Raw genomic sequence first — 22,487 nt, forward strand, 5'->3', positions numbered from 1 at the left:
GCCTCTCAGCCCTGCCAAATACCCTCAGTGAATGAGTAATGTCAGGCATTTCTGGACCACACCAGGCCCGGCCCGCCTCGGGCCTCTGCAGCGGCTGTTCCCTCTGCCTGCGATGCCCCCGCTCCCGTTCCTCAGCTCCAGCCCAGCACCTCCAGGCAACTCTCACTGGCCACTCTGCAGCATGCCTGCAGGCTCTGTCCTGCGCACCTGCCCCTCTCCCACCACCCTGTTTACATCCTTGGTCGCTTGCTTGGGCACATGCGGATGACTAGCTCGCCCCACCCCTCCCCGCCTGAATGTTAGCTCCGAAATGCAGAGCCCTCACCTGTCTTGTTTACGAGGCATCCAGAAGAGGCCTGCCTCTCAGGAGACTCTCAGCAAACATCTGCCATGTGAATGAAGGGATGAATGAGTGAGCGAGTGAATGAATGAACTGGTCCTTGCTCAGGAGCCTAGAAGGCCATTCCATCATGGTGGGATCTGGTAGACGAGGCCCTGACTTAGTCCATAGAAGATCAAGACTGAAGCTCCCAGGGAGGGGCTTTGGGCAGGGGCGCAATGGGGATGCTCCAGAGCATGGCGGAAGGACCCAGGAGCCGGGTCATGCCTGGCTGAACCCCTTCTGAACTGCCTGGACCCCAGCAAGGCCTTCCTAGGCAGCTAGCTACCAACGAGGCCCTTTGAAGCTCCCATCCCAGAACAGGAGCTCCCTGAGACACAAGGGGCAGCTTTGGCCTCTTCCTGCTTTGTGTGGGTGTGTAGTTACAGGAACTGGTGTCCAGGAGGGTGGGATGGCCTGAGCCAAGGTTCCATGCTGCCACAAAACCAGCCTGGGGACATATGTGCAGGGACACCTCCTCTGAGATATCCTTTTTCCAGCCCTTGGTGGAGTTGGAATTTTTCGAGCTGGGCGACTGGGAAAAACACCCTGGTTATCGCTATCCCTCGGCAGTTTCCAGCTGAGGGTGGGGTGGGGCTTCTCCCCTTGGGCGGAGGTGGTGGGTGGCATGGTTGGGAAATAACTGATTCCTTAGTGCTCTAAGCTATGAGGAGCTACTGCAGAAGCTGAGACCCAGTGCTCAGAGGACTTGGGTTTTTGTCCCAGCCCTGCCACCAAGGGCTGCGCAGATTCTGATGCCCATTCTCCCACTATCCCTGAGGCTCCATTAGTATCATCGAGGACAATCCCGTGTGTCTCAGGTGCGTGAGGGGGCCTGGAAGGCCCTCTGAAACCCCGTCACACTGAAACAACTGGAACCTCTTAGAGTGGAGAAGAGGTTGCAAAGTCCTGACTTCTAGGTTCAGCTCTGCCCCCTTCCCCCCTTCCGGCAAGGGTCACCCTGAGGCTATCACTTAACTTCTCTGATCCTAGTTCTTCAACAAGAAAAGTGGGAACTAAGAATAACAATAGAAACCATCTCAGGGCTGCTGTGAGGGCTGACCCAAACTATGTGAGATGCCTGTCTCACAGGAGAGAGCTGGAGGATAGGGCTTCAAGGGGATCTAATCAGAGGCTCCAAATTTTTGCCATGTGGCATGGGGACCCAAAGAGTGAAGCCAGGTCTCCCCAGCTGGTCCTAGGAGGTGACTCCCTACTCAGAACCTGTAGGAATGCAGTGGGTATCCTATAAGGTAGTAAGCTCCCTATCATCAGAGGAATTCAAGAAGGATTTAGATCTATGCCATCCTGAACAGGAGCCACCAGCCACATGAGCACTTAAAATGTGGCTAGTTTGAATTGAGATGTGCTGTAAGTGTAAAACAAATGCCAGACTTCAAAGACTTAGGGCAGGAAAAAAAGAATGTAAAATATCCCAGTATTTTTTTTTTATTGATTACATATTGAAATGATAATAATTTGGATATATTAGATTAAGTAAAATATATTACTAAATTTAATGTCACCTGATTTACCTTTTTCATCCAGCTACTAGCATGTTTTATATGACACGTGGCTCATATTATATTTTGTTGGACAGTGCTCGTCAAAGTCCTTGCTGCTCAAGATGTGGTCCCAGGACCAGCAGTGTTGGGCATCATCTGGGAGCCTGTTGGAAATGCAGGATCTCTGGCCCCACCCCAGACCTACTGCAGTGGATTGAATTGTGTCCTCCCAAAGTTTAATGTGTTGGAGGCTTGGTCCGCACTGTGACAGTGTTGAGCGTGGGAAATCCTATTACGGTAATTGAAAGGTGGGGACTTGAAAAGGTGATTAGATTGTAGGACTGTGCAGTAGTGAGTGGATTAAAAATACTGGTTATGGGCATGGTTCTGAGGGCTTTAAAAGAAGAGCCAATGAGAATCTCTCTCTCTCTGCTTCTGCCATCTCATAACATGATACTCTGTCACTGAAGCCACCACCAAGAAAGACCCTCACCAGATGTGTTCCCTGGACTTTGGACTTCCCAGCCTCCAAAACTGTAAGCAATAAATTTTGTTTTCTTATAAATTACCCAGTTCCAGGTATTTCATTATAAGCAACAGAAATAAACACACTCACATGGAATAAGAAGCTGCGTGTTCATACATTCCCCAGTTCCCCACTTCCCTGGTGACCCCTGTGCACATTAGTTTGAGAAAGCCTGCAGAGCTTTGGCTGGAGGTCTTAGAGGGCATCTAGCTTCAGGCAAGTAGTAGAAGCACATGACCTGAAACCCAGCCCATCTGCTGTGAAATATTAATTGATATTAATTGTTAATAATAAATTTTTGATAATTAATTGATATCAATTAATTGAATTAATTGAAATAGTAATTGATGCCTGTCCTTTAGTCACACTCTTAGTCTGTGGTGGTCTTTACTCCCAGCTCCCTCACTAACAAGCACACATATACTTTAAAGACAATCGAAGGGCAGCACAGCAAGGGATGAGGCTCTCTTGTTTAGAAATGAACGATGTCATGGACTACACCATTAGTTTGCACCCTGCAGCTTTTTAAAGGCTGGGAAATGATCTCAGAAAACAACTGAAAAATAGATCTATGTGTTTAAAAACAAAACAACAACAACAAAAACTTAACCAACTTCCTCCCAAATTTCTCCTTCTTTTGCTCTCTGAAAACCTGGCCAACAAGCATTACATGGCACTAAATATAGAACTGGTGAGCAAGTAAATCACTCAGAGGTGCCACATGTTGCCCAGGGCCTGTTTTACGGTTGAGTTGTAAACCATTGAGAGCTGGGAGCTGTAATTAAAATGCTGACAGACTCCCAACTGCAGAACAGGCTGGAGGCAGAAGGGTTGGGAACCCATTGAGGGGGTGCAGGGAGGGGGGTGCCTTTCCGGACACTAAGCAGCCCAGGTTCAATGTCCTCCAGTGGCTTCCAAGACACACCAAACCCAGATTCTTCACAGGGCCCTGGAGGTGGTCTGCCTATCTCCTGTGCACCACCGATTCCCAAATACACCTCTCTGTGACCTCCTCTGCAGCTTCCCCTCACTCACTGCTCACCAGGTGAGAGCCACGTTGGCCTCTTTGCCTCGGGGCTCTTGAACTTGCAGTTCCCTCTGACTCAAGATGGCTCTGATTCCCCAGATGGCTCACCTCCTCACTTCCTGTTCAGAAAACACCTTCCCAGAGAGGCTCTTCCCAACCACCCAAAATAAAATGCCCCCTCTGTCATCTCTGCCCTCTCATCCTACTTTATTTTTTCATCACAGCATTTATTACTCTCTGACAATATAATCTCCATGTATTCGATTATTTGTCTGCCTTCTCCTGGAACATCAGCCCCATACAGGCAAGTACCATGTCTAATCCCAGAGCCTAAAACAGAACCAGATACATAAATAGGTGCTTAATAAATATTTGTTGAATGAATGAATGCACGGATTTCCGACCCTTTCTTTCAGCTGGTCTGGTGATCTCACTGGGAGAATGTCCAACTTCCTAGCAATGAGCTCAGCTTTTCACCCATCCATTCAACCAACCATCCTTCCAAATGACTGTCCATCCATCCACCTACCCACCCATCCATCCATTCATCCATCCATCTATCTAACTATCCAAACATCCATCCGACCATCTGCTAATGTCTGTTCATCTAACCATCCATCCATCCATCCATATAACCATTCATCCAACCATCTTTTCAAATATAGAACTATCTATCTGTATTTTCAAATATGTCTATATCCATCCATCCATCCATCCATCCATCCATCCATCCATCCATCCATCCATCCATCCATCCATCCATCCATCCACATCTCTCTCCATCCACTCTACCACTCAACCATCCACCCAAACCAATCCTGAAATGTTTAGACCTCCTTTCTGGAGACCCATTGTCCCCTGCACTCTCCCCTACCAAGTGCAATTCATGTTATCATGTTTACATGCAATAATTCATGCTTCTCCCTCCACCATTAGAATGTAAGCCCCTCAAAAGCAGAAACTGTGTCTTATTTATCTCTAACTTCCAGTGTCTAAAACAGAGCTAACACATAGTAGGTAAGTCCTTTGATGGCAGGCACCATCTTTCAGTCACTCTTTGGTCTCTAAAATCTTGCACGTAACACAGAGAAGACACTCTATAAATATTCAATGAATGAATGAGTGAATAAATGTGGAAAAGAGAAGAAGCATAGCAAGAGCATAGACTCTGGGCAGACTGCCTGAATTCATATCCTGGCTCTCTGCTTATTAGCTGTGTGACCTTGGGTGAGTCACTAAACCTCTCTGTGCCTCAGTTTTTCTCATTTGTAAAAGGAAGATAATAATAGTAATTACCTTATTGAGTTATAATTTTATGAATTAATATACATATTAATGTGTATATATGTATATATATAAGGTACTTAGAACAGTGTCTGGAGTAAGATAAGAGTTATACAGATATTTTAAAATAAAATGTTCGTTTACTGCTGGCCCATTGCAATAAATATTAAAGGCACAGACCCTTAAGTTACAAGAGGGTGGGCTGGGGAGGAAGCTTCAGTCTGAGCCTACGCTGTTCCCACAGGAGGGCTCCTACAGCAAGCACTCTAACTTTTCCCAGCCACATTGGGATTACTTGGGAAACTACCAATATTATGTCAGGTGGTCAAAAGTGTTATGTAGAAAAACAAAACATGGGAGGGCACAGGAAGGGGTGAGATGCATGGAGGGGAAATTACAAATAGGATGGTCAGGAAGGGCCTCCTTGAGAGGTGATATCTGAGCAAAGACTTTAGGAGGCAAGGGGTGAATGTCTGGGGAGAGCATTCCAGGCAGAGGGAACGGCAAGTGCAAAGGCCCTGAGGTCAGCACAAGCCCAGTGTGTTTGAGGAACTGTGAGGAGACCAGTGCAGATGGAACAGACTGAGCAAAGGGGATTGGAGGAGATGAGGACAGAGGGTCGCAGGACCCAGGCCATGCAAGGTCTTGTTGGCCACTGTGAAGACTTCAGCGTCTACTCTGAGTGAGATGGGAGTCATTGTGAGGTATAAGCAGAGGAGACAGGATTTAACTTACATTTGAAAAGACTGCAGGTGGCCGAGTCAGGAGGCTGCTGTGCTCTGCAGGGAAGAGAAGCTGGGGGTGAGGGCCCCGGGGTCGGGGGTGCGGGCTGCTATAAGGTCGTAGATTCTGGATAGATGTTGCAGGTAGAAGTGACAACTTAGGTCTGGGGTGTGAAGGAAAGAGAGGAGACAAGGGCAAGGCCATGGTTTGGGCCTGTATACCTGGAAGGACGGAGCCACTACTTATTGAACCTGGGGAGGGCGATGAAGGCAGGAGCAAGTTTGTGAGAGAGAAGTGAGGACTTAGGTTTGGGATAGGTGCATTTTCATGGATCAGCAGACATCCTGGAGCTGGGGGGCGGGGCAGGCGGCTGGATGCAGGAGGCTGGGGTTTGGTGGGGGGTCCGGGTTGGGGACTGGGCTTGAGGGACAAGGTTACAGGTCCTGGAGTGTGGTATGTACTTGGGTGCAGGTGGCTGCTCAGACATGACTGAGAGACCCAGATAGGGGAAGACCAGCATGGTATCACAACGCTGTTTCAGATAGAGGAAGATCAGCGTGGTATCACAACAGCTTGGGCCCCTGTGACCCTTTATGTTCAGTGAAGTGACAAATCTCAATAACTTCCTGGACAGCTCCTTCTCCTCAGACCTTCTAGAGCGCTTTGTGGCCAGTAAATGGCAAAAACAGTTTTAGCTAGAAAGATCCTTAGGAATAGAATTCAGGGTTTAAAACTTGATTGTGGCTTTAAAATTACTACCACTACCACCATTCATAATAGCAGCTACTGTTTTCCCAGCTCTCATCATGCTTGAGAGCATCAGACCAAGCACTCGATGGGCATTACCTCATTCAACCCACATGACAGCTCAGAGTGCACATTCTCACTGCCCTCTTCCCAGTGAAGACACTGAGGCTCAGAGAGCGGTGACTGCCCAAGGTGACGCAGTGAGCAAATTGCACAGCGAGGTATCATGCAAGCTTTATCCACACCCATGTCATTCCCACCTCCCAGCAAGGAATAAAAGTCCAACAGAAATTCTTCATGAGTGGGGAGTATGGGGTAGTCAGCAGCCCCTGGCCTGCCTCCCGTTCAGGACTCTCAAAGCCCAGGGGAGAACTGTGCTTTGGGAGCCACCATCCCAGCAGATCAAGTGGTACCCAGCCAGAGCCTCAGCTGCCTTGCCTGCAAAATGGGCACAATCACACTACTCACCTGGAGGAGAGTGTGAGCCTTGGCCAAGAAAAAGTGTTAGAAAAGGTCTTGCAAGGTACAAAGTGTTTTACAAATGTTGTTAAATAACAATATTTATTTATGAACGATTTATTCATTTATTTATGAATGTGTATTTATTTATGAAGTTATAAATATTTATTTAGGAATAATTATTATTTCAAAATACTACTAGCCCTTCCACGTCCAAAACACACACACACACACACACACACACACACACACACACACACGCACACACTGAGGGCTAAGGAGGCCACACAGAGGATGGGCAGAGCTTGGGTTGCAGAGGTGGGATGGCTGGGAGGAAATTCTGGCTCTGATGTTTCCTACCGGGGCAACTTCAAACACACCTCTATGCCTCAGTTTTCCTCATCGGTTAAATGGGAGTAACAATAGGCCCTTCCCCGCGAGATCATGTACGGAGAGCACTGGGGATGGGCCAGCACATGGTATGTCAGCCTCAAGAGGGGTGCAGGGCCATGCAGCGAGCAGATACATGCTGGCCTCACACCCGCTCGGCTGAGCTGGCTGGGGGTCTGCCCCTCCCCCCAACGTCCTGGGAGGCCATGAGATCAGGAGTGTCCTCGGACTGCCCAGTTCTCCTGCCCAGGAGCCCGGGATGCTACTCAGGTCACTGTCTGGACCTCAGCTGCCCATCAGTGGAAAGGAGTTAACAAGGCCCTCCAAGTGCTCTGGGCATATTAAATGGATTAGCCCACGAGAGCAGGCAGGGTCCCATCTGGGACAGAGCCGGAGCTCTCGACTGTGAGCAGTCTGTATCAGTGGCATCTCGAATGCCCACTGAAAGGTGGTGATGTATAGAAGCTCCTTTGTCAGGCAAGGAGTCCTTTTTAGGGCCATAATTGCACCTAGATTTCTCCTCAAAGGACATACAAGTGTTTAGGATTAGGGAAAGTGACAGCTGCCGGTTCCTGGTGCCAGTTCCCCGAACTTACCTGGCCACCCCATTCCTCCCTCCCTCTAGGACCACTCCTTCTCCTCTGCTCTGCCCCCTCCCTCACTGTCACTTGGCTCCCCCTCTCCCCTCATCCTGGAAGATTTGATAATACCCAGGAGTCCCAATCACCCTCCCGAGGACAAAGGCAGTGATTGTCCCCAATGGGCGCCTTTTGACTTGGTCTCACCATGGTGTAACTGAGCCCCCTGCCTTTACCTCACCTGGGAGGCTCTTTGAGACCTCACCACGCTGCCCTCTCCCCACCTCAGGTCAGTTTCAAATGAATCTGGCTGAAGGGCCAGCAGCCACACTGGGAATTCCTTGCAAGAGAAATCAAATGAATAGCATTTGAGACCCCCTTGGCTGGCCAGAGGCCAGGGAGGTGAAAGGTTTGGTTCCCACTGCTGCCAAGAGCTTCCCGGGTCCCCTTAATAATAATGCCAACATCTGAGCCCTTATTCTATGCCTACCACCATCCTAAGCCAGCACTGTCCAGCAGAGCTTCCTGTGACTATGAAACTGTCCAATGTGGTCACCAGGAGCCACCTGTGGCTACTGAACACTTGAAACATGGACTGAGAACTAAATTTTTAATCTTACTTATTTGTAATTCATTTAAATTAAAATAGCCACATGTGGCTTGTTGTGACCATATTGGATAGCGCAGCTATAAGCACTTTAAATTCATTTAATCATTTAAAACCTCATGATACTCTATGGAGCTATTATTGTCCCTGTTTTACAAATGGAGAAACCGAGGCACGGAGAGGCAAAGTAACATGTTCAAGGCCACACAGCTAGGAAGCAGCAAAGGCAGGAGTGGGCTCCAGAGCCCGCCTCATATGCCACAGGAAGCATCCTCATGCTGCCCACCTCAGTGTGCACACCTGTGAATGAGGACAGGTACCCCACTGCCTGCAGTCCTCTAATGGCTGGTTTTAGATATTGGCCTTGGATTCATGTCACCCTATGTAACTGAAAGTACACCAGGCTCTGGGCTGGGCTCTGGGAGATGCCCAGGAGGATCTCAGGACTGCCCAGAAACGTGAGGGGGATTCTGCAGGGGATGAGGACAGGCTCCCCAGACTGCTCTTCACCAGGCTGTCTGAGCAAGCCAGAAATGCCGTAGCAACAGGACCTGCCCCGGGCTCTGCACCAGGTGTGGCCTGGGCAGGCCCCTGTCTCACCTTGAACCCCCCATGACAGCCTGGCTGTTCCCTGCCCCTGTATGGGGCAACACGCAGAATCCCCCTTTCCACACAGCCAAGTTCCCTCTTGGCCCTGACATGTCTTCTCCCAGGCAGAAGATGGTGGCCCAAGGACTGTCCCAAGGCCACAATAACCAGTGTGGGAGAGGACGCACAGTTCCTGGATAACCCACAATCCTGAATGGCCAGATAGTGGGGCCTTTTTGGGGGACTGAGGACTGTAATCACCATGTCCCCAAATGAGAGGGTCCGTGAATCTTAAGATAACATCTTGGAGTCACAGGATGTCAGGACTAGGAAAGGGTGGGGATAAAAGTATATGAGTCCAAGACCCCTGGGGCTGGTAGGATCGTTCAGTGGTTAAAAGCTGAATCTGGATTCTGGTGCACAGGTCAATGCATATCACCTGTCTGTGACAACCTCTGGTGCTTCTGCTTCAGCTGCTCTTTCATGTGACCTGCACCAACTGCCTGAGCCATACGGAGGATGCAGGGACACACATAGTGGGAAATGGGTATGTGTTCAATGCTATAAATTTTCCTTTACTAACTGCTTTGTTACATTTCACAAATTTTGGACTCAGTGATCTTTGAAGATGTGGCCGTCAAGTTCACTTTGGAGGAATGGGCTATGTTGGATCATTCCCAGAGAAAACTCTACAGAGATGTCATGTGGAATCTTTACAAACTTGTCTTCTATAGGAAAATGAGGGGAAAACCAGAATATTCAGCATCAGTACAACAATTAGCACAGAAATCCGAGCAATCATACTGTAGGGAAAGTTGGTGAAATTAAAGAAAGTCCTCACTGTGGAGAAACCTTCAGCCAGATTCCAAATCTTAATCTGGACAAGAGAAGTCTTCCTGGAGCAAAACCACGTGAATGCAGCCTGTGTGAAAGTCTTCATGTGCCACTCATCCCTCACTAGGCACGTCCCATCTCACACTGGACACAAACCATATGAAAATCAGGACTATGGAGAGAAGTGATACGAACATAAGCAATATGGGAAGCCTTCATTTCTGTCCCAGGTATTCAAAGATTCATGATAACACACACTGGAGATGGACCTTATGAATTAAGGTATGCGGGGAAGCCTTTGGCTGCCCCAGATCATTTCAAAGTCATGCAAGGACTCACACTGGAGAGAAGCCCTGTGGAGTATATGAAATGTGGGAAAGCCTTCATTTCTCTCTCAAGCATTCAGAAATGGACCTTATAAATGTACGTTATGTGAGAAAGGCATTGACTGTCTCAGCTCATTTCAAAGTCATGAAAGGACTCACACTGGAGAGAAGCCCTACGCATGTAAGGGATGTGGGAAAGCTTTCGCTTGTTCTGATTCCTTTCGAAAGCGTGAAAAAACTCATACTGAAAAAAATCCTAAATGTAAGGCTGTGGAAAAGCATTCAGCTGACCCATAGACTGACAAAAACGTAGAAATGCACACTGGATTGAAACCTCGCTAGTTTTCAAAGAACAAGAAAGTTAAAAATTTTAGCAAATAGTTTAAAACTCATGTGAAAACCCACATTGCAGTGAAATCCTGTAAACGTCAGTAATATGGAAAGCCCGATGGCCATTAATTCATGTAGAAGGCTCTGAAATTTTTACAACACGAAAGAACTACAAGTAATACATACATTATGCTCATCAGTGCCTTCTTTTTAAAGTGCATCCATGGACTATCGATTTCTACTTCTTTTGCAAAGAAGCTTCGAGGTGAGACAGTTCTGTGAGTACTCTGGAGTCTGTCTTAAAGTTTATAGTAGGTTTTTGGGGTCAGATCTTTGGGATGTCTGGGGTTCTGAAACATAAAGACACTCCTCACTATTCTCCCCACTTGGGGCCTTTTAGGGGCACCCTAACTGCTGAGCATTTGTATCATGTGTTTCCAGGACCAGCCCTGTAGCCATTTCCACTTCTAAGCTTTGTTTCCATTTCAATCCCCCTCTGCCTGCTTGTGAGGAAACTTCTTGGGGAATGTACACCTGACCCATCCTTTGGAACATCTGTCTACGGCTGCCCAGGTGGCCATGAGGTTGGATGGGAGGAAGCAGTGGTGGAACCGCGTCTCTGGACCCACAGCCTCAGGCTCTTCCCCACAGACATCAGTCGGCACCACGGGCACCGTCACACACAGCCTCAGATCTGAGAATGTCCCTCTGCTATCCATAAGTTTTCTCCCCAGCACCGCTTCTGTTTTGTTCTGTAAGTTTTGATGTTTTGTTTTTCTAGTTTTCTGTATTTATTATTATTTTCTGATTTCCCTTGTTATTTCTTTTTTGATCCAGTTGTTCTCTGAGTGTTGTTTAACTTCTCTATATTTTTGAATTTTTGAATTTTCCTTATATTATTTCTAAAGGCATTCTGTTGAGGTCAGAGGAGGTATTTTGTATAATAGCTATTTGCATTTTTAATTTTATTATTTTAATATAATTTCATATTAATAGAGCTTATATTATTTTTACATTTTAATACTATAGAATATATATTTATATTTGTGTGTTTCTGTACCAATGCCTAGAAATGTAGAAGAAATGGCTTTGGAACTGGGTAATGTGTACAGGCTAGAAGACTTTTCAGGTGAATGCTAGGAAACGCTGAGATTGTTGTAAAGGGATGCCTGTCCTATCATTGTATTTTGGAAGCACATAATTGATCCGGTTTTACACATTCACCGGTGGAGAAGTTTTTGCCTCATTATGAATCTTAACTTGAGTCTCACTCACATATGATTTATATGACATTGAGATGACAGTGTGGACTTCAGAGTTTAGAGTTGATGCTGAAACAAGTTACGACATTTGAGCCTCTGGGATAAAATGAATGGATTTTGCATGTGAAAAGGGAGGCCAGGGGCCAAAAGTGATGAACTGACTGTGTCCCATGCCCCCCCTGAATGAATATGTTGAAAATCTCCCTTTTAATGCGATAGTATCAGGAGGTGGTATTGGTGGGCGGAGATTAAAATTTGATAAGATTGTGAGGGTGGAGGTTGCTGTCACTCTCCACATCTGACAGCACGGGAAGACAGCTGTCCATGAGCACAGAAGCAGGCCCTCAGCAGACAGCGAATCTGTCAGGGACTTGATTTTGGACTTCCCCACTTCCCAAACTGTCAGAAGTAAATGTTTGTTGTTTGAACCACAAAAAAAAAAAAAAAAAAAAAAAAAAAAAAAAAAAAAAAAAAAAAAAAAAAAGAGCTGGAGCCAGACTGCCTGGGTTCAGATCCCAGGGCAGCATCTGCGAGCTGTGTGGCCTTGGGCAACTTTCTTAATCTCTCTGTGCTTCCACTTTCCCATTTTTAAAACAGAGAGAACAGAAAATGCTAACGTCACAGGACTATTGTGGGGATTAAGTTAGAACACGCATTTCAAGTGCTAGTGTTAGAATGGTGTCTATATTCTCCCAGCAAATGTACACCTTCCCTCTACCTGCACCACCACCTCTGACAGAGACCTTGTCCCACTTCCCAGTAGCAAGTTCTTTCTCACCAGAGCCAAAACCTACTTTTTCCCCATATTCTTCCATCCATGGTCCTGCTTGCTGCCCTCTCTCAACTCCCCCCCCCCAACCCAAAGTCCTTAGGGTCTGGGGACAGCGACAGCTCCCTAAGGCTGCCCCACTCCAGTCTAAGCCATCTGAGCTCTTCCCAGGCCAGGGTGTCCAGCCACCTCCTCTGGACCTGCCCCAGGCTGCCCATGTCCATCCTGGGTCGGGGGCTGGAGGTGGTCTTAGCAGCCCAGAGCAAAGTGGGGTGCTGGGGATAAGGCCCCATGGAGCTAGGGGCCAAAGATGCTTCCGTTCTCTGTGGGAAGGGCTGCTCTCTCCCTGACCCTGCTCCCCCCACGGCCTCCCTTATCTTGTCCCCTCCCTTCCTGGGCATCATCCATTGCTATCACCCTGGCATCACTGACAGGACCTGGCTGGGCCCTGCCCTCACTGTGTCATGGGAGAAAACTGGAAAATCCTCAGGCCTTGTAGGCATCCTCCATCCAGCCTAGGCCAGTCCCCCTCTGTGGCTTCTGCTCCTAAATATACAAGCACCATACGTTCACACTCTTGGGCATTTATCCTAGAGAAATGCAACCTTGTGTTCACACAAAAGCCTATTCACACATGTTCACAGCAGCTTTATTCGTTAATAGCCAAAGACTGCAAACAACCGAGACATCCTGCAACAGAAGAATGGCTAAACAAACTTTGGTACATCCATACCATAGAATATTACTTAGCAATAAAAAGGAGTGAGCTATTGATACACACCACAACTGGAATGAATCTTCAGGGAATTATGCTGAATGAAAAGAAGCTCATCCTAAAAGGTTACATACTGTATGATTCCATTTATTTAACATTCTTAAAATGATAAAATTATAAAAATGGAGAACAGAGTAGTGGTGGTCGGGAATCAAGAAGGGCTCAGGAAGGGAAGGAACTTAATGTGACCATAAAATGGTGGCATAGGGATCCTTGTAATGCTCTGTATCTTGACTCTCTCAACATCAATATCCTGACTGTGATACTGTCCTATAGTTTTGCAAGCTGTTACCACTGGGAAAAACTGGGCAAAGGCTATGCAAGAGGAGATGCTTGGTTTCCCTGGGTTTGGATTTCAGGATGTGCGTCTGGGTTTTAAGCCACTGCCTGAGGTTTCAGGTCCCTCCTCTAGGCCTTCCTCTAGAGGAAAGTTACTGTTGCTAGTTAGACCTATTTAGGGCACCAATAGGAAGATTGAGAATTTGAGGGTCTGGCTTATGCAAATGCAGTGTCTGGGCATGCTCAATAGAGAAGGATTCTGTAACCCTGGTAGCTGAATAACCTTCCACTGAGGGTACTAAAGAGCACAGAATGTTCTTGAATGTGTCAGGTGCATGTAATGGGATTTGACCAATGAACATGCTCCAAAAAGGAGACCAACTGAGCATGTGCAAGACTAAATGTTACATATTGTGAACCACCCCTTTAGTTTAATATTCATTAGATAGAGAAACTGTAAAAGCCAAATCCCAGCAGAAGGCAGGCTGCTGCTCACTCTCCTGGAGCCTGCACTCTGCCTGTGCAGTGTGTTTCTTTCTTTTTGTATCAAACTTACTTTCAGCAGGTGGCTGCTCACTCCCCTGAGCCAGCCTGCACTCTGTACTGAACTTTGAGTGTATTTCTCACTTTTGTGTTAAACTTGGAGTGGGCCCTGCTCAGTCTTTGGAGCTAGGCTGCAGTCTCTCTGTGAAATCTGTATCTATTATTTGTTACATTGAAACTGTTCTCACTTTCTACTGTAACTCTGCTCTTGAATTCTTTCCTGTGGTGGAGTCAAAAACCCAGTAAGAGGATGGGGTGGGTTGAGGCCAGCTATCGGACTCCTTGGACCCTTCCTCTGGTGTCAGGTACACAGGCTCTTTCTATATTCTTATGGCTGCACATGAATCTTTAATTATCTGAATATAAGTTTAATTAAAAAATATAAGAAACCCAGTTACATTTGAATTTGAAATAAACAAAAAATAATTTTTATTGGAAGTATGTCCCAAATATTGCATGGGACATACTTAATACCAACAAAAGTATTCATTATCTCAAATTCAAATTTAACTGGGAGTCTTATATTGTATCTGGCAACCCAGCTCCTGGTAAATTCCCCCAAGAAAGACCAGACATTTGTCATCTCATTCATTCACTCAACAGATATTTCTTGAGCATTTACTTGGTGCCAGAACTGTTCCAGGAGCAGGGGATACAGCTGTGAATTTAGGCCATTCCTTCCCTTGTGGTGCTGGCCTTGGAGTGGGAGGCGACAGGCAATAAAGACATAAAGAGCTGTGCAGATAAGATACTTCCATGTGGTGGTTTTACATGGAAAATAAAGCAGGGCAGTGTACAGGGGACATGAGGTGGACGTGGGAGGGGAGAAAGCAACATCTGAGTGGAGACTTGAAGGAAGAGGAGGAGGTAGTAATGCAAAGATTTAAGGGCAGAGCATTCCAGACAGGTGAAACAGCATGTGCAAAGGCCCCGAGGTGGGAACAAGCTTGGCTGACTCCAGGAATGTGTGGCTAGAAGGAAATGAACAGGGAACGGTAGGTGGACACAACGTTGGCTTCCAATAGTCCTAAGAACCCTGTGTCCTTTTGTACCCCACATGTCAGACCCATAAGACCCATCTGAGACCAAAAGGAACAAATCCCCACCATAGAGAAAACCAAGGCCCTGGAGGGGTGAGATCTGCCTAAGGCCACTCCTAGTCCAAGACCCCAAGTCCCAGCTGCAGGCCTTTCCATCTGTGAAGGTGAGAACCCACCTCTGTGCCCAAATGTGGGGCAGAAATGGAAGCACAGAGGCCTCAGAAGGCCTCCTCCAGCCTGGCCTGGTTGGCTGGCTCCTGGCTGGGAGGGCTCTGGCTCCTCAGGCCCTCGACATGCCACCACTGACCACTCTATCTGGTCAAATATGCAAGTGGCCCTCAGGACAGCAGAGAGGAGCATAGCTGGGCCAGCCTTATCTGGGCCCCGCCCCAGCTGCCAGGGGCTGGTCTCTGGTGTCCCTGACTCACAGGCCTGCCTGCGGCCAGGGCAGGGGTGGGAATCCAGCTCCCCAGAGCACCCAGGCCAGACGGGGCAGGGCAGGAAGGGACAAGACCGACACCCCTCTGTGAGCAAGAGGTTGGGCAGGGGCTGGGAGGTGACTTTTCACTCCGGTGGAATTCCATCTCCCTGAGCTCACCTCCCTCGGAGCAAGCGGCACATTCCAGCAGGGGCCAGCCCCGTCCTCGTTGGGCTCTATCCCCAGGGCTGCCTCTCCTGGGCTCAGTCACCACACTGCCAGGAAGGGGTTGCAGAGGGCCCTTCTGTCCCCTGAGGCCCCAGAGCTCCCTGGCACACCTCACTCTCAGTGTACAGCCTCCAGCCAGGTGGAATATCATCACAGAGGCTGGAGACACCTGTCCCTTGGCCAGGGTTCCAGAGCAAGTAAACGGCAGAGGATGACACAAAGCGCAGCCTGGGCTACTCTGCACCCGGCAGGGGTACACTTTACGTGTGCTCACACATGCATCCGAAGGCCCGGCTTCTCCTGGTTCTTCTCCCGTCTCCTGCCTGCTCTTCCCTTTCACAGCCTTCCTGCCCCAGTGCTCGTGTTCCCAGGCTGTGGCCTGGGCTCTCCTGCTATACCCCTTTAATCCTCCCACCGGGCAATGCTACAAACACCAGGGCTTCCCCTACCCCTCCCACTGGTGGCTGCTAGGACGTAGCTCCAGCCAGGACCTCTCCCCAGAGTTCAGATCCAGGCACTGGTGGCCCTGGGTGTCCCCCCTGCAGCCCACAGGATCTCCCACCCCCAAGCCCAAAAGAACCCTAATCATTTTCCCCTAAAACCAGTCTCCCTGGCCCCCATGAAGGGTGGCCTCCTTCCATCATCCCAAACAACCTGAGGTAGGTCCTGCCTATTCTGTTTCCTAAACAGCCTTCCCTACCACCCACCCCGAGGCTCCTACTGAGTTTAGGCACCAACTCTGTCCCAGAGAAGAACAGAAACCTGCAATGGCCCTCCCCACCAAAGCCTCTCCTGGTCACCTCTGGCATAAGGAGGAAGTCCGCCCCTTGGCCTGGCATTCAAAGCCTTGAGTCTGGCTCCAGTCCCCTCTGCAGCCTCGTCACCATCACCCTTCACCCTCAGCCACAGGGAGACCCCACACGGTGCTTTTTTAGGACTTCATGCCTGCTGCTGTCTGAAAGGCCCTCTTCCTCCCTGTTGCCTAGCCCACCTGGGGGACCCCTACTTACCCTTCAAAGCCCTGCTAGGAGGTCCCTTCTTCTTCCCCTTAGGGGTCTTCAGACCTCTACTCTGACCTCCTCTCTGAATCTTCTGTGTCATGTTTCTCCTACAGTGTGTTGCCCCAGATCACAGCTTTTGCTCTTCCAATCTCTCTCGCTAGACTAAGCCTCTAGTCTTGAGGGCAAGAAAGGTGGGTAACTCATCTCCCCACTGCCCATAAGGCTGGAAAGAAATGATTCAAAGCCGCAAAGATTCTGCCATCCAAAGATTTCAACACGGTGCTTCTAACTCCTCTCTCCCTCCCAACCAGAGATCCTCTGATTCCAAACCCCATGTGCTAGCACATGAACCTAATATTCTACAGTCCCAACTTGAACAGTTGGTGATTCCCATTCAAAAATGGTATGGCCCTAAAATGCCAATAGGACAGACTAAAATTCTAAAATCACCTCCCCCAAAGATGTTTACACACCCCACTGCTATCTTCTAACATGACTGTCCTATGATCTGCCCCTGCAGAGCACATGATGGCACTGGACGATGAGGGAAAGCTGGCCGGCAGAGGTACCTCTACCTGCCCAGCCCCATGGCCCACATCCGGCCGCTGGTGAGGGCCTGGCTCTGCCTGGGCTCAGTCCCAAACTGGAGAGCTGGGAGAGCAGGATGCCCCTGCAGCATTCATTCCTCCTCATCTGCAGGTGAGTTGGGGCTCCCCTGCAGCCCGAGAGGCAGCCCCTCATTGGGCCTACAGAAGGCACGTGGGCACCCCTTCCTGGCTTCCCCTACCTCCTCTTCCTCTCACGCCAGCTGCCAACAAGCCCCACCCAGAGCCTGTGGTCAGGTTGAGTCTTGTCTCCTTGTGGCAGGAGTGAGGGAGCGGGTGATAAACACATCTGCAATCCTTTCCAGGACGCTCAGCCAGGAGCGGCAGTGGCTGGCCCCTTGTCTCCTGTCGGTTCCCCAACTCTGCAGTGCATGGGGCCCACGGCAGCCTGTTGGGGGGTTCTGGGGGGGCGGTTCTGGAGTGGCCCTGTGCCTTCGAATAAACAGTACACTGCAAGATCCTGAGGAACTGACTGGCACCCAGTGATCCAGAACAAGGCCAGGGTCATAGGCCCAACTGACAGATGGGGAAACTGAGGTCCCAAGAGGGGATGGAACCCACAGCAGCTGGTGGCTGTCTTTGCTCCTGCCCAAGTGGATCCACGTCTGGGCCTTTGGGTCACACATGTCTGTGACAGGGGGGAGGGCCTGGCCACCTGGGGCTAGCTGGGAGACCACCTTTCTGCCAAGCTCTGGCTGACATGTGTGGCCACTGCCCTGATTGCCTGAGGGCTAGGTGGGACTCTCTCTGGGCCTCCATTTTTACCTCTGTAGTACAAAGGGTCCGACTGGTGGTTGTTCAGGCCTCTCCTTGTGTACATGGGGAGTCCCCAATTCCACCTCTTGGCTTAGGGAATACATAGTGTCTGGTTGAGCTGCCTTTCCAGGAAGCCACCCCCAAGGGTCCTCCTAAACAGAATGGACGTGGGCAGGCAGGGAGTGTCCCTTCCGCTGGGTTTCCCTGAGCTCCAGAGCTGTTCCTGCTCAGAAACATCAGGTCAGGCCCGGCCTGCACTTTGCCCACACCCATTCCTGACCCAGCCCAAGACCTCACTTTGTCTCCCAAGAGTTGTTTCTATGACCTCTGCCCCTCCCCTGCTCCAGAACCATCAGTGGCTCCCTAGTGATCACAAGGTACTCATCCATCCACCCCACATTACAGAGTGCCTGCTGTTTGCCAGGCTCTGGGGGCAGCTGTGAATGACTCCCGGGGTCTCTGCCCTTGTCAAGCTGACAGTCTAGGGAGGGAGGAAAGCCATGGAACAGGCACGCCTGACGAAAGTCTAGGAAGGAATCGAAAGGGAAGCTTCTCTGAGGAGGAGGCGCCATGGCTGAAACTTGAACGATACGGAGAAGGCGACCATGGGAACGTCTGGGGCAGAACGCAAGGCTTTTACTGCTTGACCCAGCTGCTGTTACCCCTGCAGGGACCCACAGACCAGCCAGTCAGTGCCCCTGAACTGGCCCCGTGGCCCCACCTTTGCACTTTTGTCCACTCCGCATCCCCCAGACCTGGGTCGCCTGCTCCTCTCTTGTCTGCCTAGCCTCACCTCACTCATCTTTGGTGCCTGCCTCCTCCAGGAAGCCCACAGAGGGTGGTCTCATGACCTCTGAGAGCCACAGTGTCTGCATCGCCTTCAGGCTAGTGACAACGTGACTGAACAGCGACCCTGAGCCTCACACCTGGGGTGGCTTGTAAAACATTCTCCCGCCTCATCTACCCTGAACCTGACTTGCTGCAGGCCGTGTGTTACTCTCCTTCAGTTCTCACCAATGCTCAACCAGCGAGTCACAGATGAGGAACCCGAGGCTAGGAGAGGAAAGCCACTCACCTTCCTCCTGTTTGCCTCCAGGGAGTGAGAGCTTCAAGGGCAGGAGGGATCCTGTGACTGTGACCCATGACCTGCAGAGTGACCTGACCACAGAGATGGGGAGGAAGGAGCAGCTGAGGACCCTGCAGGGATGTGCCAGCCCCGGGCAGGAGCTCAGCAGGGGCACTGGACAGGCAGGGCCTCATTTACCCAGGACATCATCCTGGGGCAGGCCAGGTGAGTGGCTCCTCAGTGTGACTCACCATGGCCTACTGGGAGGCTCTGACACACAGGATGTGGCCAGAGGCCTGAGAGGAGGGAGGCAGGGACAGAGGAGGGAAGAGCAGCAGGAGAAGGGCCTGATGGCCCCGCCCATTCCTCTGCACACCTGGCCTGTGTTCCGGGCTCACCACAGCCCTGTGCATGGATTCTCTCCATCTATTGCCGCCCGGCCCCCGTGGGCACCTGTGCTTGTGGCCCCTGGTGATGCCACACATCCTGTCACTGCAGTAGTCTGTCCCCCACCCAGGTAGCTACCAGGAGCCCTCCCTCCCCTGGCTCACAGATGCTTCTTTATGGAGTTCAGACCCCACGCAGAGCCATCCCCTCCCAGCGCCTCCTAGGCCTGGGAGCTCCAGGGTGGCCTCTGAGCACCTCATCCTTCACAGGCACTTCCAGAGCCGACTCCCGACCTCAGGCCTCAGCCCACAACACTGCTCGAGCCAGATAGCCCTGACGTGGGTGCCCCAAGATGCCTGGTTAAGCTGCCTCTGCTTGAATACTTTCTGGGATGGGAAGCTCACTCCTTTCTTAATAACTCGATCGGTTTCTCAATGGCTATGGCTGGTTCTCCCAATGGCAGGACCTGCCTCCCTGTGGCAGGCCCCCACCCCATGGGCAGGGTGTGCTCTGCGCCTGCAGACCCATTTGCTCTTCCTGTTCTGGGACAACGAGCTCCTCATGGGATGGGGTGCCCAGCTCCATTTCTATCCCAGCCGCCTCCACTAGAAACATCCTAGAACATCCCTGACTCTCCTCTAAGCTGAGAGCACAGAATTCAGGAGTTTCCGAAGAGGCAATGAAAAGGGAACTCTCTATTTCGAGCTCCAGATCCTGGTTAAGAGGACGGAGGCGAGGCTGGCTGCTGCGGAAGCTGAATCACCTGGATAACTCCTCCTAAGCTCACCCCAGTGCTTATTCCTGGTGAGTTACGTACAGCTGATTTCACAGACCCAAGGATAAGAGTTCACGTTTGTCCCTCTTGGCCGAGTAACATCCAATTAGTTTGAACAGAGCTTCAGTTATTCAACCTCTGCAGGAACTGACCAGTGTCACACCATAGCACCAACCCTGACAAGCAGTAAATCGATGCCACAGTCAGGCAGAGCACGGCTCCTCAGCACACGCCGAGCAGCAGAAGTTAGGACCGAGCTGCCTCGCAGCACCCCCGCCGGAGCCGCCGGTGCCCTCCCTGCTGCCTACCTTTCGGCCCGCCTCGTTATTGTGTAAGTTCATGAGAGTCCTGGCATTCTGCTTGATCTCCCGGGCATCCACAAACACCTTGGCGAAGCCGATGCCGTAGCGGATGTCAGCCGAACAGCCACCCCACTTCCAGCCCTCGTCCCGGTGGTACTGGCCTTGCTTCTCCTTGTCACAGCCACAGTCACTCAGGTTGCCCTGGGTGCAGGCAGCTGTGATGGCGTGGGCCACACCGGCGGCAATGATGGCGTATGTGAAGGCAGCCTCCCGGCTCCCTGCAAGGGGTGAGAAGAGTGGAAAGACTGCGGTCAGGTCCCGGGCCACCTCGGGAGAAGGCTCCACAAAGATGGACTGAGCGCCCATTCCTAACTTGCAAAAAAGCTCCCTCTTGGGGTGCTGACAGTACCTGAGCACCCCCATTATCCACACAGCCATTCAATCCCCAACCCCTTGGGGCAATGATGAGCATTAGAGAAGTAAGGCACATGGGCTTGTGCCCAAGCTCTGAAAGGTCAGATGAGGGATCCCTCTAGCCCATGTCTGCTCTCCAATCTCAAGCACACTCAACATGTCCATGTTACCTGTACATGTGTTCAAGGCTCACAGCATTGCAGAGCAGCATTTCTTGAACACCTACAGTGTGCACAGGCTCTGGAGCCAGAAGGCCCGAGCTTAAATCCTAGCAAAAGCAACCCCTGACTCTGTGACTTTCAGCCAACAACATCCCCTCCCTGTGCCTCGGTCTCCTTGGCTATAAAATGTGAACATATCAATAGTACCTTTCTCATGGCGATGATGGAGAACTAGAAGAGTTTGTATAATGCTCTCAGCCCTGTACTTGGCTCATGGCACCTGCCTGACACAGTAGCTCTCGTTCTCATGGCCGCTATTACACTGCTGTGTGTCACTGGCTATTTGAGATGTCTGTCGCTTCCCCTGCTCTGTGGCCCCCTCACAGACTGCGAGCATCTCCAGTGGAAGTGGAGGGGTCCTGAGAGGCTGGAGTGTAGGAGATAGCACCCTGGGCAGAGAGTCACTCAGGCCTGCTGCAAATATGGTGCTTCTACCTGCTTCTCAGTCTCTTCTGGCCTCAGTCTCCCCACCTGCAAAATGGGTTCAAGAACAGTGTCTGCTTTATAGGGTGAAGACTGACAGGGCAATCTACGGGAAGCCCTGCATGTGTGTAAGCCCTGAATGAGCACTTGGCACATTTGCTCACAGGTGAGGGCGGGCTGGTCTTCAGGGAAGGCATCCTGGAAGAAGAGGCCCCTGAGGCTGGAGCTGGAGGATGAGGCAGAGCTGACCAGGCAAAATGGGGCCTGGAGAAAGGTTTTAGGATGCTGGGGTGGGGGTGGTTTGGGCAGTGGGAGAGGAGGTGGATGAGACAACTTCCAGGTTACTCCAACTCACACTCGGCCAGATCCTTTCCTCACCCACCCTGTGACCTCCCTCACCAGGCTGCCAAGACACAAACAACCTGTCCCCCCATGGCTGCCCTCCCACCCTGCAGGATGCAGGCCTGCCCACCTGCTAGACTGCACAGCGTCCCTGTGCCAGGGCTGGCTTTGTTCTGGCGTTCCATGCCAGCCCACCCATGGCATCCCTGGGAACACAGGGGCTCTGGAGCCTGAGCACCTAAGTTCAAATTCCAGCTCCACCACTTATTGACTGTGGCTTGGGCGAGTCCCTTCTCCTCTCTAAGCCTCAGTCTCCTCGTTTATGAAATGTGGATAATGCCTACCTGATAGGAGCTGCCGTGAAGGTAAAGGAGAGGGGGTGTGTTAAATGCTTAGCCCAGCGTTTGGTTCAGCTAATGTGCCTGAACTGGACACTCAGGGGAGTGAAGCTTCTGCCCTCCCCTCAATGGCACCTCAACCTTTGAGACTTGCAAAGGGCGTTATTTGAGCACCTGCTGGATTTCTGACTCTGCATTTATCATTTCCTTGGTACTAGAAAACATCTCTGTGCAACATGT

General features: G+C 50.4%; 1 protein-coding gene across 1 annotated transcript in view; it reads right to left on the reverse strand.

Moving 5' to 3' along the window:
- The window catches only part of WNT7A (Wnt family member 7A), a 59,811-nt gene that overhangs the window by 19,747 nt on the left and 17,577 nt on the right, over positions 1–22,487 (reverse strand). Inside the window, exon 3 of the mRNA XM_063115173.1 lies at positions 20,516–20,787. Within this exon, the coding sequence (XP_062971243.1) occupies positions 20,516–20,787 (272 nt within the window). The remainder of the gene's footprint in view (positions 1–20,515; positions 20,788–22,487) is intronic.

The sequence above is a fragment of the Cynocephalus volans genome, chromosome 11 (genome assembly GCF_027409185.1).
Source record: "Cynocephalus volans isolate mCynVol1 chromosome 11, mCynVol1.pri, whole genome shotgun sequence".
In the NCBI taxonomy this organism is placed as follows: Eukaryota; Metazoa; Chordata; class Mammalia; order Dermoptera; family Cynocephalidae; genus Cynocephalus; species Cynocephalus volans.